Below are 16,993 nucleotides of genomic sequence, written 5' to 3'. Positions count from 1 at the left end.
CACGGAGCGCTGGGCCCAGCCAGGCTCAGGGACTCTGCTCAAGGCTGCCCCTGACCAGGTGACAAACCCTCCTCCCCACACAGGCACCTCTCATTAACACTCATTTCTAACCAGTTCACACCCAGGAGTCAACCAGAGAAGCCCAGAATGGTTTGGGTTGGAAGGACCTTAAAGCTGATCCCATCCCGGGGCAGGGACACCTTCCACTGGCCCAGGCTGCTCAGGGTCCCAGTGGGGCTCCTCAGCTTATCCCAAAGGATTTCTGGTCCGACTTTCAGCACTTGAGACCACAGCATGTTACTGAGGGAGCTGGGAACCTCCACCACAACCTGCCCAAAAAGGGGATTTGTGCAAAAACTGGATGTCCATTTCCACAGTTATTCCTCTCATCCAATTCCCAACTCAGGCTGGATTTGAGGAGCGTCTGCTCCCGGTCATTTGCTCCCATGAATCTCATTTCAACGGAATCAGCTCCATTTCTCTGGGCACAGGGGTGGCCTGTGGGATTTATGGTACCGTGGGTGCAGTTCCCCTGCTGTTAGAGGTCAACATCCTCCCAAAAAACTCCAACCCAAAAAACTCTCTTGAATATATTTCTTTGAAATAACTTACAACAGAAACAAAACTTCATTTTTATTCCCCGTCTAAACTCTATAGTTCTGGCATCTTACAGCAGACACACGAGTAACCATCTTAATTTCTTGCAATATAAAGAATTAGGAAACACCAGGCAAGAAGCTGCTTAAAGGGCAAACCCCAAATCCTTATGTCCAAATCTAGCTCTTTTGATAGAGTGTCCCCATTATTGATGAGGGGAAATTATTACAAGATTAGTTCATTGAAATAATTATTTCCAACTGTGATTTGCTTTAAAATAATTCTACCCTAGATTGATTTACTTAAAAAACCCCCAATCCAACAACTTCCTTAATATCAGTATTTTCTACAGGACACCATTAAATAAACAAAGACGACACATGATGAATTTAGGTGGGTTTGGTTTTAAGACCATTATGATTTACTTGAGAAAGAGTTTCTACCAAAGTTCTGTTGGGAATTTTGAGCATCTCCAAGTTCTCAAACTGCATCCCACTTGGCCTCCTCCTCAGCTCCTGTCCCTGCCCTACAGGAAGACTTGTTCCTCTGCTTTAGTTTTATTACTGGGGCTCATTCTGGAAGCCACTTGATTTTCCATTCCCATTTTTGTAGCTCTGGAAAAAAACAGCTCTGGAATGTGCAACCAAGTTCCTGATAAGGCATGTGGAAAGGCATGGGAAGGAGAACTGAATTAGTTTTCATCTTTATCTAACTAAAAATTGCGGTTTCACCTGTGGGTTGCCGCTGCCTCCAATGGTTTGTCCTCCCATCCCAAGCACGACACACAGGGGACACCGAGGCAGCTCGGAGTCACCATGGGGTGCTTTCAGACCCCAAAGCTCTTCCCAAACCAACCACCCTCTCCAAATACCCATCTTTGAAAATGCTGATCCATAATCCTTGTGAGATCCCACCCAGCAGGCCCAAGCAAACAAACCGTGGAAGGTGAGAAGCAGCCCTGGGTGCTGAGGATGGACTTGGATGATCTTGGAGGTCTTTCCTCCAACTTTAATGATTCTGTGATTCCATTGTGACCTTCCACACCTTCAATTAGGTTTTTTTGTAAAATCTAGGCAAGCTATATATAAAAATCGTCAACTAAAAAGTTATTTATCTGTTGCAAACCCAGACCTTAAATCCCCGGTGCTCTTACTTGTGTAACAAAGACCTTTCATGAATGAATTTGTCAAGGCTCTCCCATCATGTGCTTTTTCCATCCCAATTCATTTTTCTCTGGACTTCTCTAAATCTGCCAACTGCCTGGGGCTTCAAATGGAAGCCCAAAAGGAATCCAGCTGAGAAATTTCTCTCCTTTCCCCAAAACATGATATTTTCTCTCAAACTTGTGCTTTCTTACAGCCTGGAACTGAGAGGCTCCCAGCCCTGGCTTCTATTCCTGTAACACAGCAAGGAATGATATTTTTCCACACTGAAAAGCTATTTTAGGTCATTCTTCACAGTTACTTTTCTATTTTACATTAATTTAAATTTTTACAGTCATATTTTCCCCACAGGCATCTGCATTATATCTTGGGAGGAGAGAGTTGAAAAAAATAACCCTCTTTAAAAGGAATTCAGATATTTTTAAAGTGGTTTTTAAGTGCTGTATGGGGTACATAAAGGACAATAAAAACTGAATTATTTATTACAACTGTTTGTACATTTATGTTCACAGAGTCCCAGAATGGTTTGGGCTGGAAGGGACCTCACAGATCATCTTGTTCCATGGGCAGGGACACCTTCCACCAGCCCAGGTTGCTCCAAGCCCCGTCCAACCTGGCCTTGGACACTCCCAGGGCTGGGGCAGCCACAGCTTCTCTGGGCAACCTGTGCCAGGGCCTCCCCACCCTCCCAGGGAAGAATTTCTTCCTAATTTGTTCCTTTGGTGTTGTTTTTCCCATACATACATCTGTGTATTGGATACTGAGGACAGAGAGAGCAAAGAAAATCAAACCCCACCTGCAGCTTGGGTTTGTTATTCACTGCTGTCAACAACAAACCTCTAAATCCTAAACCCTTGCCAGAGTTGTATCCCAACCTTTCCAGCTCCCCTGGATGGAAACCCAGGGCTGGCTGCCCACCAGACCACCCATGGCCAAGCCCGAGTCCTTCTGCTCCCCAAAGTGTCCCCTGAGTCTCTGCCTGGACCAAGGGGCACTGGCAGCACTGGCACCCTGACCCTGCCCAAAGCTCAGCCTGGCACCTCCTGACAGCAGCTGCTCTGGTAGAAGAGGCATCTCTAGCACCCAAAAAGGGAAGGGACCAAAGATTATCATCATGGAATGGTTGGGGTTGGACAGGACCTTAAAGCTCATGTCATTCCAGGGCAGGGACACCTCCCACTGTCCAGGCTGCTCCAAGCCCCCTCCAACCTGGCCTTGGACACTCCCAGGGCTGGGGCAGCCACAGCTTCCCTGGGCTAAAGATGTTCCAGCCCAGGACCCCCCACATGGAACCAGAGCTGACAACCCCATTCCCTGTCACTCCTGCAAACAGAGGAGGAGAAAACCTCACCCAGCAGCTTATGTCTTCTATAAGCAGCTTATGTTACTGCATAAAATACAGTGAATTTATCCCATCTACAGCTTTTCTTCCTGATTTCCAAATAATTAAAAGAGCAGCTTAAAAGCATTTTTTTGCTTTGGCATTAAAAATATTTGCACTATCCCAACCAGAAAAGCAAAATATAACTTTCCCAGGGCTGTGCTGATTAGGCAAAGCTTATAAATAACCCTGGGCTTCCAGCTATTGCCATTGGAAAAAAAGAAATGAATAAAAGGAAAACACTGTCATGTGTTCACAAATGAACATCACTGTGTTTCTAAGCTAAAATTCCACAATAATCAATATTATACATTAACAAACATGTAGGACAGTGAGCCAAAGGCACCTATAGATATTCAATCTACTATTAACAAATTTCTTCCTGTGTGTAATGGAATGCTTTCACATGGAAACAAATCCTCCTTGATTATTTCTCTGATGCTCTGAAGGCATTGGAAATGTGAAGCCACTAACACACTCCAAGTCAGTCTTTGAGATGCAGGGGGAAGGAAGGAGATGGAGCCACAGAGGGAATATATGGCCCAAACATTGTCACTGCAGTGAAACTGCTGGGAAAACCCACTCTCCCATCTGCTAAATAAAACTAGAGACACTTAGAAATAGGAATGGACCCACAAGTCCTCCCAAGATTTCTTCCTTTCCTGCTCATGTGCAACAAAAAAGGGTCTTCATAAAATCACAGAGTTATTAAGGTTGGAAAAGACCTGCAAGATCATCAAGCCCAACCTTTGGCCACTATCCCCATTTCCAGCAAATCACGTCCCCAGGTGCCACATTCAAACTTTTTTTGAACACTTCCAGGGGTAGGGACTCCACCACTGCCCTGGGCAGCCCCTTCCAGTGCTTGACCACCCTTTCCATGAAGGAATTTTCCCAATATCCAATCTAAACATTCCCTGGCACAACTTAAGGCCATTTCCCACTGTCCTGTCCCTTGTTCCCTGGGAGCAGAGCCTGACCCCCACCTGGTTCCCCCCTCCTGAGCCCCCTCCCTTCCCTGCTCACATGCAACAAAAAGGATCTTTATCCAGCACCACTTATTTCAGGAGGCAAAGAGAAGTTGCATCTTTTTAAACGTATGTTTTTTAGTTGTATGGTTCCTAATTGCACTGGGTTTTTTTAATAACTCCATGACAATACAGTTGACATAAAATAGACCATGACATGACACATGAAGTGCTTCCCCACACCCCAGGGAGGGGGCCTGGGCAGATACTCACAGTGCTGTACACAGCGGAGACGGTCGGAGTGAAGATCCGATCCTCGAGGGGCTGCTGGACAGGACCTCGGGGGATTCTGCAACACAGCAAGTCAAGGAAAGCAGCCTGGAAGGCAGGGCTGGGATGTGGGGACACCCCCGGGGGACACCCCCCACCCCAGCACTCCAAGGCAGCTCCAGCCCCTCAGGTTCTCCCAAAGAGGACACACTCCCACCCCCAGGACTCACAGCCACCCCACCCTGGCAGCCCCAATCCCACAGGTTCCCCCAAAGAGGACACACTCCCACCCCCAGGACTCACAGCCACCCCGCCCTGGCAGCTCCAATCCCACAGGTTCCCCCAGAGAGGAGCAGAGTGTGGCTCCAGAGGCCGTTCCCACAAACACAGCGAGGGAACCTGAACAATCCACAAAACCTTGGGCCCGTCAAGAGCATCCCCCAGCCCTGGTTTTATTTGGAAGAGTAAGGGAAAAATCCCAGGAGCCACAAGCCCCCCCTGCATTCAGCAGGACAAACCCTGCTGATCAGCAGGGCCCTGGGACAATGGCAGCTCCTGTTTTGCTAAGCAGGCAGGAATCCCACTGGAATTGTTTCCTTGTTTGCCTCTCCTCACCCAGTGACTCCTTTCCTCCTCTGCCCTCCAAAAAAAAAGGGGCTGTGGGATAAATGGGAGGTTTCCAGGAGCTGCTGCAGGGGGATTTAAAGGCAAAACACAAGAGGTTGCTTAGACTGGGAAAAAAAAGGGAAAAAGACCTTATGCTCAAAAAGAAAAAAAGCTAGAATCTGGTTTATTTGTGGACTAAAACAAGGGGATGCAGGAATTTAAAAGAAAAAAAAAAGCCTGGCTTAGGTAATACCTTGTGGCCTTAGGCCCAGCATGTATCTGTCAAGAAAAAGTCACTTACTGAAAAATTTTCCTAAATGCCATAATCAGATTTCACCTTTTTGCTGTTTATATTTTATACATCAAAACCTCATGGAAAATGAGAACAGCCTGATTAAGGCAAGACACAAACCTCACATGTTAACATGGTGGGATATTTTAAATAGTCATGAAAACACTTCTTGATTTTGTTCAAACAAGGAAAAACACACTCCTAAGTTAAATGTTGAGCCCAGAAGATTAGTTTGAGTCTTTCAAGAGAATCTTTGCACTACAAGTTTGATCTCCAAATTAATTCTGCTGCCCAAAGCTTTGCAGGGACCAAAATCTCAGACCCCACCAGTGCTGACAACACTCAAGAGCGATCCGAGGTACAGAATCCAACCTGTTTCCCCTAAAATGGGACCAGTTTTTAAGGCTGATGTCAGGACTGTTCAGACACAACCTGCTCTGCCCCTGCTGACTGTTCCCAGCACCCCCAAGCTGGATCAACTCTTCTTTGAGCAGCACTAGGGCAAATCTACAGCATCAGAAACAAATATACGGGATTAAATGTACAATATCGCACCATTTCGGCTCTGAACACATCACTGGAAAGCTCCTCCCTCACCAACAGGCTCAGAAATTGCTCTAAACCCTCCCAAATTTGTTCCATATTCAGTGTTTGAGCACCAGACGTGATAAAAACCTGGCTTGATAGGATTAGGCTGGGAAGAGCCCGGCCCTGACCTTCACAACACCTTGGCACGTCAGTCCCATCCTGTCCATCCCGCAGGTGAGACACAGGACACAGCCCAGGAACAGCTCCAAGCTGGGGAAACCAGGAACAGGATGCAGCCCCACTGGTTCCCAGGATGGGCTCACTCCCCCTCCACCTCTTTCTGCCTCTTCTCAAGGAGTGCAGGGATTTGCTGGCAGGGTCCAAGGCTCATCCTCGCCCCCCAGCCCTGCCAGCTCAGTCCCCAGAGGTGCCATTTCACAAGGAAAGAGGTTTTTAACAACCAAAGGGGATTTGGGCTGACTCAGCAAAACAACCCTAAGATTTGACACAGACTTCAGTGGAGCCAAGGCACCACTCCCAGCCTTCATCCCGAGGATCTGTGCCTGAGTTCTGCAAGAAAACAGCAGCAGAAAGCCAAAATTTGGGAGTGGAGGATTAGAAACACACTGTAAGGCAGAATTAAAACTCGTATTTCCTGCTGTAGCACTGTTCCCTCACCCCCAGAACATCCCTGTGACAGGAATGACAGCCCAAGGCCTGGGATGGAGCTGCCCCCCTTGTGTCACTGAGAGATTTCCCATCTCCAGGCAGCCCTGACAATTTAAGGAAGCAATCGCTGCTTCAAAAGGGATCGTTCCTGAGTTTGGAAAAACGATTTCATCCTCGACAAGGTTGGGATTTATTTTCTTATTTTAGAACTTATATAAGGCAGGAGGAAATAATCTTCTTTGAGCAGAGCACCCGCTCTTTTTGCACCCAGGAAGAGCTGCCTGGAGGAAGGAGCAGTTCAAAGGGATCTGCAGAGTTTGGGGTCAGTGTTTGAGATCACTCCCAGGATGGGATGATTCTCATCAGAAGAATTAAAATCAAAAGAAACCTTTTAAGTCCTTTTTGCCAAAGGATTTGACCTGGACACAAGACTGAGGGGGACGAAATGCCTTAAATTCCACTAAGCCTTAATGAGATATAATGGTTGGGGAAAGTGAATATTTCCAGCACTCAACTTTGACTCTCTGCAAGGAGATGGGCTAGTGGAGAAATTCCTGCTTCCCTGAAAGGAGCTGGGCTAGTGGAGAGAGATTCCTGCTTCCTCTCAAGGAGCTGGGCCAGTGGAGAGATTCCTGCTTCCCCTCAAGGAGCTGGGCCAGTGGAGAGATTCCTGCTTCCCCTCAAGGAGCTGGGCTAGTGGAAAGTTCCCTGGTTCCCTCCAACCCCCCCGGAGCTCGTTTTGGCTCCCCAGAGGAAATCCCCACCTTCCCTCTCTGTCCACCTGCCAAAGGAGCCCATCCTGGGCTAACAGCTGCTGTCACTGCGGGAGAAGCCAGCCAGGGTGACAGCAAAGTTCATCAGAGTCGTGCTAACGAGGCTCTTTCCTAGAAGTGGGTTAAGTGACAGCACGGGGACTCCCCATGGAAGGTGAACGGGTCAGGGCAAGCAGGTGGGAAGTGGAACCTCATCCAGCAGCATCATCCCATCCCACCCCAAACCATGCCAGGGCACTCACACAGAGGTTTTGGTGCCATGAAGGGCTGCACAGCCCAAAATGCAGCACAACCCCTGGGACTGCTGCCCTCCCACAGCCCCAGCACACACAAACAAGTTCAGGAATTAAAGTCCAACCAGTCTGGCTCCACTGCAGCACTGGATTCCCCACAGGCAGGAACACTAGGATATGCTGAATAACTCGGGCAGCTCTTTCACGTTACTATTCTGGCATGGGTAGATCCAATTCAGGAGCATCCTGTGCCCTCCCTCTTCCTTCTCCTCCCCTATATCCTTGCCACCCACGTCACTGACTTGTGCAGCCATGCTCCAAAATGATCCAGGAGGCTGGGAAGGGAGAGGGAGGGGTGGAAAAGCAAAGATAACCCAAACCTCACACCGTTTTCAGAGCTCCTTCCGCAGGGAGAAAAGACAAGGAGAGTGACAAAGCAGGAGCAAGGGGAACCTCTTATATCCAAGGGGAATCTCTTAAACCACCTCTGCTACCATCAGGTCAGTAAAGAGGAACTGCAGCCTGTGTTTTGCTCCTTACAGCTCTCCCTCCTCCATGAGCAGCACGCCAGAGTCCAGGAGAAGGACGGCAGCCAACGGGCAGCGCCGGCGCTGGATCCTCCTCGTGGCTGTTCAGGGCTCATTAACTCATGAAATATATATTTAAAATCTCACCTAAGTGAGATACTTCTGGCACATTAATAAATGCAGGCACAGATGCAATGGGAGTTCCACCCAGTCCCCATTTGGCTGCAGCAGGATTACAAGCTGGGGAATTTTGGGAGCTGTTACAGCCCCGGTGGGAAAAGGAACACCGGCTGGAAACCAAACAGAATTTTTCTGGAAACCAAAAATCTCCCTAAAAAGGGGAGAATTTCTTAATTAGACAGCCACAGCCACACTCTGAGGAGAGGGGAATATGAGACTGCTCTGTAAAGCAATTAAGGAAAAAAAATCCAGCCCAGAGCTGCTGGAGCAATCAGAGGCACTGCCAAATGCTGAGTGAAATGACAGTCAGGAGGAATTCCTTGCAGAAATCTCCTCCTTGTATCACATTTCTCTGCTTGTTCCAATCATGCTACAAAACTGCAATTCTGTGAGATTCCTGTGTGCTGCTCCAGCAAGGAACGACCTGGAAATACGCAGCAAAATCAGCTCTTAAGCAGGAATTTGTACAGGTTTTCCTGCTCTGGTCCTGCCTCTGAGGTTGGAGGGGGGAAGAAATAACTCCATTATGTTTCCTCCCAAAATGGATTCATTTTCCCTCGAATAGTGCTTCTCACCTAAGCTCATTTCAGCCACTACCACCCATTTTCCCCTGAGCAGGCACTGCTGGCCTCTCCTCCCCTCCCCTCCCAGCTCCAAGGAAGCACCTTCTCACAGGAATAAAAATATCCCCGCTCCCCAGGGGCGCCTTTCACAAAACCATTCCAGAACTCCTCATTTTCATCCCTGCCCAGAAACAGAGTCTCCCACCAGCCATGCCCAGGGTTATATAATCCCCACGCGTGCCCCTGCTTGTACCGAAACCGTGTATTAAAAAACACAAGATAAAACCATCAAGCGAGATTACAGGAGGGCAAGAAACCACATCAAATTCGAGCATTCCTTCCAGCTTTTTTTGAGCAGGGAATCTACAAAACTGCTCTGAGCAGGCAGGGTTGTGATGGCAGGGAGCTTTAGGAGAGTGTGTTTCTCCTCTGCAGCCTCTCCTCTATTCACCGCGCAATTAAAATGCAGGAGGTGAAATCCCAACAGCAGAAACACTCCATTGAGCCGGCTGGGAAACCGCCCGGGCTCTGGAAACGTTCAAAGGGAGAGGCTCTGCCAGTCACAGCAGCTGGAACTTCCCCGGCATCACCCCATCCTTGGCAGCTCCACCATCCTCTGTGCGGGGCGAAGCCTTTGTTCGGCACGCTCGGTCCTACCTGGCAGTGAGACCCAGAGAGCTCCGGCAGTGGGATCCCGGACAGGTCAGCAGTGAGATCCCAGAGAGACCTGGCAGTGGGATCCTGGAGAGATCCAGCAGTGAGATCCTGAAGCTCTGGCAGTGAGCTCCAGGGAGCTCCAGCACTGAGATCCTGGAGCCCTGTCAGTGAGCTCCAGAGAGCTCCAGCAGTGAGATCTTGGAGAGATCTGACAGTGAGATCCCAGAGAGCTCTGTCACTGAGATTCCAGACAGCTCTGGCAGCGAGCTCCAGAAAGGTCCAGCAGCGAGATCCTGGAGAGCTCTGTCAGCGAGATCCCGGAGAGCTCCAACAGTGAGATCTCGGAGAGACAGATCTGACAGCGAGCTCCAGAGACCTCCCCCAGCGAGATCCTGAGAGCTCCGTCAGCGAGCCCCGGAGCGCTCCATCAGCGAGATCCAGACAGCCCTGGCAGTGAGATCCCCGAGAGCTCCATCACTGAGATCCCAGAGAGCTCCGGCAGGAAAATCCCAGCTCAGCGCCGGGTCCTCTCCCCGCATCCCCGAGCGGAGCCCATCCCCGCCGCATCCCCGGCGCATCCGTGCCACGCCGGGCTGGCTCCGGAGCTCTTCCTGCTGTCGCCCTCACAGGCAGAGCCTGAGCTCTTAAAGAGGCAGCGCAAGGGGGGCCTCAGCGATGCCCTTCTGCTGGGGTTTGGTACCCAAGTGCATCCAGGCTGCTGAAATCCCTCTGCTTCCCCAATTTTTCCGCTGTGCCCGTGGCGCAGAAGGGATGGGAGGCAGCATCGTGCTCCTCTTAGCAAGTCTATATGGGATAACAATCAAGCCAGGCTTATAAAGGAATGGATAAGGGAAAAACATCAGCTCCCCTGAAGCACAGTGTGGTCTGGAAAGCTGCATGGCAAGGAAAGAGGAGCTCGGAAAGTTCCAGTGCTGGGGAGGATTAAATGGCAGCACAAACTCCTCAGCAGGAAATTTTGCAGCTTGTTTGCCTCAGCTTTCCAGTCACTACCCCCAAACTCAGCACCACGACCCCCTGCTCTTAGCAACCACTTCATCCATCAACTCCCCCTTCAAAATCAATCCCTCTTTTGACAGACCATGTTTCAGAAGCCCGGGGAAGGAAAGCTGGTAAAGCAAACTACAGCCTTTAAACAAATCAAAACAACAAGAAAACCCCAAATCAACCACCAAGTGAAAGTCACCTGGGAAAAAAATCACGTGTAAGATAAAACCAATGTCATCCTCTTGCTCCACGCTGAAAAGTGACAACCAAACCGACTTCATCCAAGGAAAATAAAAGTCAGGTCACAAAGCAAGTAACTCCAAACTTAGGAAAAGGCAGGATTGATGTTGCCTGGGTGACCAGAATTCAATCCCCCCGTGTATCCACAGAATCCAGCCCTTAATTACAGGCACATGCTGGTTTCCCCCATGTCCTTGTCACCTCCACGTTTTCATCTCTTACAGGACTCGAGCACCCCCGACCACAGCTGAGTGTGCTCATAACAAATGAGAGAGAATTAATATTACAAAAATCAAGACCAACATCATTCAAGGATTTTGGAAAACATTTAAAGACTTAAAACCCACCTAATGAAATGCCAACCTTCTCTAACCCTTCCAAAGCCTCCACCCAACGACATATCCCATTTCCCATCCTTGCAGAGATCACATTTCACTTCAGGGTGGGTTTGGGGTTTATTTTGTCTGCTCAGGGTTTTCTTTGCTAGTGGATTCCTGATAAGGGGGCCACTGTCACAAGAATGATGTGGCCTCTGTATGAAAACATTGCTTTTATTTTCATTTTCTTAGCCAGATGCAACTGCTCTTGAGCAACACGGTGAGATGTCAAAGTGAAGCACAATTCCGAGCCCTGACTGTTCCACAGGTCAAGCCCCAGTGGGGCACTGCTGTTTCAGTGTTTGGTGTTTATTGTTATTATACCAGGGAAAAAACAAATACAACTCTTTTGCTGGCATGAGCACTCAGGGATACGGTCACAGTTAAGGGCTGCAGGTGAGGAATTCCTTAAAAGACCTTGTCAGCTTTACACCTTAATAATTAATACTTAAATCTGGTCCAAAGACGTATTTCTGGCAAGTCAAAGGTTTTAAAAATAAAGGAACGTGACAAAAGGTGTTTGTAAATAGGCAAAAATGGGGTTTATGGTTTAAAAGTACCAAGGTTTGTAACAGAGCAGTGCATCATTCCTGCCAACAGAAACCTCCAGGATGCACCACCTTCCCTAACGACTTATCCCCAGAAGGATCCGATGGCAAAAGCCATTATCAAGCTTGTTCCAACATTTTATGGCCCAGTATAAAGCTCTTCAGTGCCACATGTGTAGTTAGTGTTCACAGCCCAGCTGCCATTTATCAAACATATAAATTTTAAGTGGATCAACGAAGTGTTTGTGCAACAACCTCTTTAATCCTTCGTGTATTTTGTGTATTAAACAGTAACACCCAATTCTCTTCAAGTCTTGTTTATGGGCTGTTTTATACTTGGAACAATACTTTAAATAAGGTATTTATCTTCTGCTTTTGTAACAGGAATTCACCTACATAAATATAGTGGATGTCTCAGGGCTCCTTTATGGCCTCGTTGGAAATCCCAGAGTACAGGACTGGTGCCTTGGTCCCCAGCTGAACTGTGTGATGATCACGGGAAGTGATAGGGCTTGTCCATCCCTCTGCCATCCAAGTGCTCCTCATTAAATCATCCTCTCCTGAGCTCTGCCCAGATCCCAGTGTTACAGGGAGGCTTTCCCTGCTTATCCCAGCTTATGCCTCTGAACAAACGTTCATAATAAACATCCCATAATAAAACTTTTCTTGAAATTCATCTTGAGCTTTTTACCTAATTACGTATCACTGATCTCAGTGCCAGCTTCCAAATAACCCCAAACACTTCCCTTCCCTGCTGTCTGCCACACAATGGTCCCTGAGCTGTGCTTGCACGGAGCTGAATGGGAACAGGCAGAGCTTTCCAAAGGAAAGGGGCACACAAATCCCAGTGAACCTCAATGCCTGTCGGAAGACAAGCTTTCCAAGGCTGAAAATTGCAGCTTGAAAGGGAACTGTGACCTTCAAATGCTCACTGAACAGCATGCTGTCCCTCTCCTTCCTCCAGCTACACAGATCCCTCCTCCCCTCCCCTCGGAGCCCCGACACGTTTGGGATCTCTGTGGATGGGTTTGGGATCTCTGTGGATGGGTTTGGGATCTCTGGGGATGGGTTTGGGATCTCTGTGGATGGGTTGGGATCTCTGGGGATGGGTTGGGATCTCTGTGGATGGGTTTGGGATCTCTGTGGATGGGTTTGGGATCTCTGTGGATGGGTTGGGATCTCTGTGGATGGGTTTGGGATCTCTGGGGATGGGTTTGGGATCTCTGGATGGTGGTGCTGGCATGTATGACTGTGTGGCTGGAGTTCAGGGGGCACAGCCCCCTGGCACAGCCCCAGCCCTTCTGGCTGAGCAAACCTGCTCCAGCCACACTGCAGCAGCCCCAGCCGAGGGGCACGTCCTGGTTACACCCCAGCACATCTTAAAATCCTCCAACTTATACCCTTTTTAAATATCCATTCCACAAAATATCACAGGATCCCAGAATGGTTTGGGTTGGGAGGGGCCTTAAAGCTCATCCAGTCCCACTCCCTGCCATGGGCAGGGACACCTTCCACCAGCCCAGGATGCTCCAAGCCCCGTCCAACCTGGCCTTGGACACTTCCAGGGATGGGGCAGCCACAGCTTCTCTGGGCACTCTGTGCCAGGGCCTCCCCACTCTCTCAGGGAGGAATTCCTTCCCAATATCCCATCAAAGCCTGCCCTCTGGCATTTTAAACCATTCCCCCTTATCCTGCCACTATCTGTCCACATAAAAAATCCCCTTTCCCTCTTTTTTATAAGCCCCTTTCCTTTTAGGTTTTGGTCCACATGAGATACCTCTCACAGCCAAGCGGGAATGCTGAAGGAAAGGCGGGAGTTAGAGGGGAAGGTAACAGGAAAAAACCACCCCTCTGCTGCAAATGAACTGTATTCCCAGCACCCCACTCACTCCGTCATGCTTTCCAACACAAACCAGCAGGATTGGGAGCACCAGCTGCAATAGTTCCACCTGCACACAAGCACCTAATTAGGGAGAGCTCATTACTTCCAGGCTCAGTTTTGAATCTCTAAATTAACCAGCGCTGGCGACAGCTCACTCAGAGCTCATCAATCACCCAGACCTCACCTCACCCCCCTGTGTCTCCCCCAGCCCTGAGAGAGTTCCCGGGGGGAACCAGGACCCAGATCCTGGCAAACCAAAAACCCAATCAATGCTTTTGCTCGATACAAATGTGTCTCTAAGGGCAACCTGATTTTGTTACTCCATCTCTGTCTCCCTCAACTGCAGCCCCAGCACAGAGACAAACTGGCTATTTTCAGCTGAGACCTGCAAAGGTTGTTTGGGGTGGAAGAAACCCTGTCTAAATCCTGCTAATCCTGCTGGGATTTTCCCTGAAGGGGGGTGTTGGTGGGTGGAGGACAGGTCTGGAAGCCACAAAACAGAGTATTTCTGGAACTGTGAACTCTGGTGTATCTTTATTTTTAACAGCAGCATCTCCCAGAAGTGGGTTTTTAAAGCACAGCCTGGATAAGGTTAAATCCAGGTCTGAACCAAGTGTGAAATATTAGTAATTAACAAAAAAGCCACAGAGGCTCCTTGGATCATGTCTGTGCCAGCTCAGGTAACACAAAGTGAACAACATGCCAGGAGAGCATCCCTTGCTCAGCCACAGGCAACTTCTCACCAGCTGACTTGTCCTCTTTTCCTCCATAAAACACCAGCCAATTCCATATTTTTCTAATTCACATTTTATTCTCACAATAAATGGACTCTTCTAAGAGATGGAAAAGTCAATAGATGTCATCAGCTCCCTTCAGCTGGAAATCATGGCATTACCTCTCCAGAGAGGCAACGGCATCACGGGGAACATGCTGATGTAGCCCTAAAATTCCATCTCATTTTAGGAGGGTTATTTATGATTGCACTTGTCCACGTTAATTGAAACTCCCATTAGGCTGCAGGAACAGACACCACTTAGGAACCTGGAGCAGCCCCATTTGTCTTCAACAGTCCCTGCTGCTCTGAGTGATCCCTGACTGTCCTCGAGCCACAGCCCGGGTCCAGGCACCTCCCCAACAGCCCCAAACACTCAGGTGGGGGGAAAGGCTCCCCAGGGTGAGCCCTGGAGAGCAGCACTAAAAGCAGCCAAGCTCTGCAGAGTCTGCTCTAAGTTACAGAGGACCAAGGGGGGCCAATATCCCAAGTGCCACATCCACAGGCCTTTTGAACACCTCCAGGGATGGGGACTCCACCACTGCCCTGGGCAGCCCCTTCCAGTGCCTGACCACGCTTTCCATTAAAGAATTTCCTCTAATACCCAACCTAAACTTCCCCCAGCACAACTTCAAGCTGTTTCCTCTCACCCTGTCCCTTGTTCCCTGGGAGCAGAGCCTGACCCTCCCGGGCTCCCCCCTCCTGTCAGGGAGTTGCAGAGGGTGAGAAGGTTCCCCCTGAGCCTCCTTTTCTCCAGGAACATCAAACTGCTGCACAAGATGCTTCTCCAGACGGTTTTTTTTTTTGCACTCCCAAATGAGAACCAAGCAGATCCCCCTTAAGAAATCATTTCCTTGGAAGAGATGGTAAGAGTGCCCGAATTCACAGCACAACAGCCACCAGCTCCACAAATCCTGCAAGTCTGGGAAGATTCAGTCAAAGGATGGAGGTTTGATGGGGCTGGGAAAGGAGGGGCAGGTACACACACCAAGGAATGAGATGAAGCATTGCTGTGCTGTACCCTAACCACATACACACCATCAGCAATGCTCCTGAGGCCACCAGAGGATTTTTGAAGATGCTGTTCCCCAGGCCCATGTGCATCTTTTTAGGAGCACTACCCACTCCAAAAATCTCAGCTCGCTCAGCTTAAAGAATAAGGGCTGAGAACCCCAGTAAGATCAAGGTAATAACTCACAGCTTTTAGTTTTCCCTTTCATCACAGAAAAGCCACCCTGTTGTCATCCCCCTGGAGCTGACCAGACCTGCCCAAGCCAGCAATGAACAACCTGCCAGCTCCAAATACAGACAGAAATGTAAAAATCACCTAAACTGGGTAAGCAACAGGCTTTTAGCTGACCAGAAACAGTGATCTTTCTTCCAAAATAATTCAGATATTTCTCCCAAAATGATTCTCATCGTTGGCAGCAGCTGCTGAATCACCCTCTGTGCTCTGAGATGACCCAAACACCTGCATGTTCTCCCAAAGGCAGCAGGACTCCTACCCAAAAATGCTGGAGGGTCTGCAGTTCATGGATTAGCTGCTCCACACACCACTCAAGGCCAGGTTGGACGGGGCTTGGAGCCACCTGGGATAGAGGAAGGTGTCCCCCCATGGCAGGGGATGGAATGAGATGATCCTTGAGATCCCTTCCAACCCAAACCATTCTGGAATTCTACATAACCCAAGAACTTGATTCAAACAGGAGAAACCCTCATGACTCCTGGTGAAGCTTTTCCAGACATTCTCACACTGAAGTAATTAGCATTTTAGTGGCAGTTCACAAGCCTAAACAGCTCAGCTGCTTCTTTTAATTAGAGGATTTTATGCAGCTATTACATCCCTGATATTCCCTGAAACGAGACAAAGCTCTGAAGTTCCCCTATCACCAAAATATTTATTTTTTTGTGGCCCTGACAAAACTAAAACCACCTGTCAGCCAGCAGAATGCCTACCTTAGAACAACAGCTCACTTTGCAGCCCAACATAAAAAACCCTCATATCTGTTCAAGCAAAATAAAACTAATAAATAACAATAATAACAGTAATTTATTGTGCAAGTGACTGAAGTTAATGGCTGCTGCTATTTTACATGGCTCTTACAATGCATATCTCACACTTCCATTGCACAAGGGACAATCCTGGATCAGCAGAAGCAGGGAAAAAGCCCAAGTCCTACATCCAGCAATTCCTCTATCAGTCCATGCCTGGGTGGCCAGGTAGGGAAAGAAACAGAGACTTCCGAGGTGCTGGAGGTTGCAGGTTTAAAAGCTGATTTTCCCCTTGCCCCCCACCTCCCTGGAGGTCACTCAGAAACCTTCTGGCAGCACTGCTAACTAAAGGGGCAAAGGGGAATAATTCCAGGTCATGGAGTAGCCCCACTGTCCCCGGGAAAGGGAAGAAAACAAAGGCATGTTCCCTGAGGGCCCAGTGCTTCCCTTGCCCTGCCACAGATGGGCTGTCACAGGTCAGATTCCAGGGCATCCAAACCAACCCAGCTAAATGGTGGCACCCAGAACTTCTGCCACCTCCCTCGGGAAGGACTAAGGATCACAAGGCTCCTTGGTGACCCAGCTCAGCCCAGTGATTCAACAGAAAACTCTTTTTTTTCTTGGCTGGGTGAAGTTTTCCATGGATTCCGTGAGCCGATTTGAATCATCGTCAAACACTCACACGACCATCACATTTGAGACCAGGGTGTGAAGACACAGCCTGGTCAGTGAAGGCAGATCCACCCTTCCATCTGCAGCTCAGAGCTACA

At 48.9% G+C, this 16,993-nt stretch overlaps 1 protein-coding gene across 18 annotated transcripts in view; it reads right to left on the bottom strand.

Annotated features, from left to right (window-relative positions):
• Positions 1-16,993, bottom strand: part of EIF4G3 (eukaryotic translation initiation factor 4 gamma 3) — a 143,315-nt gene that overhangs the window by 97,705 nt on the left and 28,617 nt on the right. For 17 of the 18 annotated variants that reach the window (XM_064678748.1, XM_064678749.1, XM_064678751.1 and 14 more), the window contains exon 2: positions 4,383-4,458. In XM_064678748.1, coding sequence (XP_064534818.1) covers positions 4,383-4,458 — 76 coding nt within the window. Of the gene's footprint in view, positions 1-4,382; positions 4,459-9,407; positions 9,553-16,993 lie in introns of those variants that run through there. The other variant, XM_064678766.1, reaches the window with a different exon arrangement.

This window comes from Pseudopipra pipra, chromosome 22 (genome assembly GCF_036250125.1).
Source record: "Pseudopipra pipra isolate bDixPip1 chromosome 22, bDixPip1.hap1, whole genome shotgun sequence".
In the NCBI taxonomy this organism is placed as follows: Eukaryota; Metazoa; Chordata; class Aves; order Passeriformes; family Pipridae; genus Pseudopipra; species Pseudopipra pipra.
Note: the sequence above shows the minus strand (reverse complement) of the source record. Positions and strands in the feature narration are given on the sequence as shown.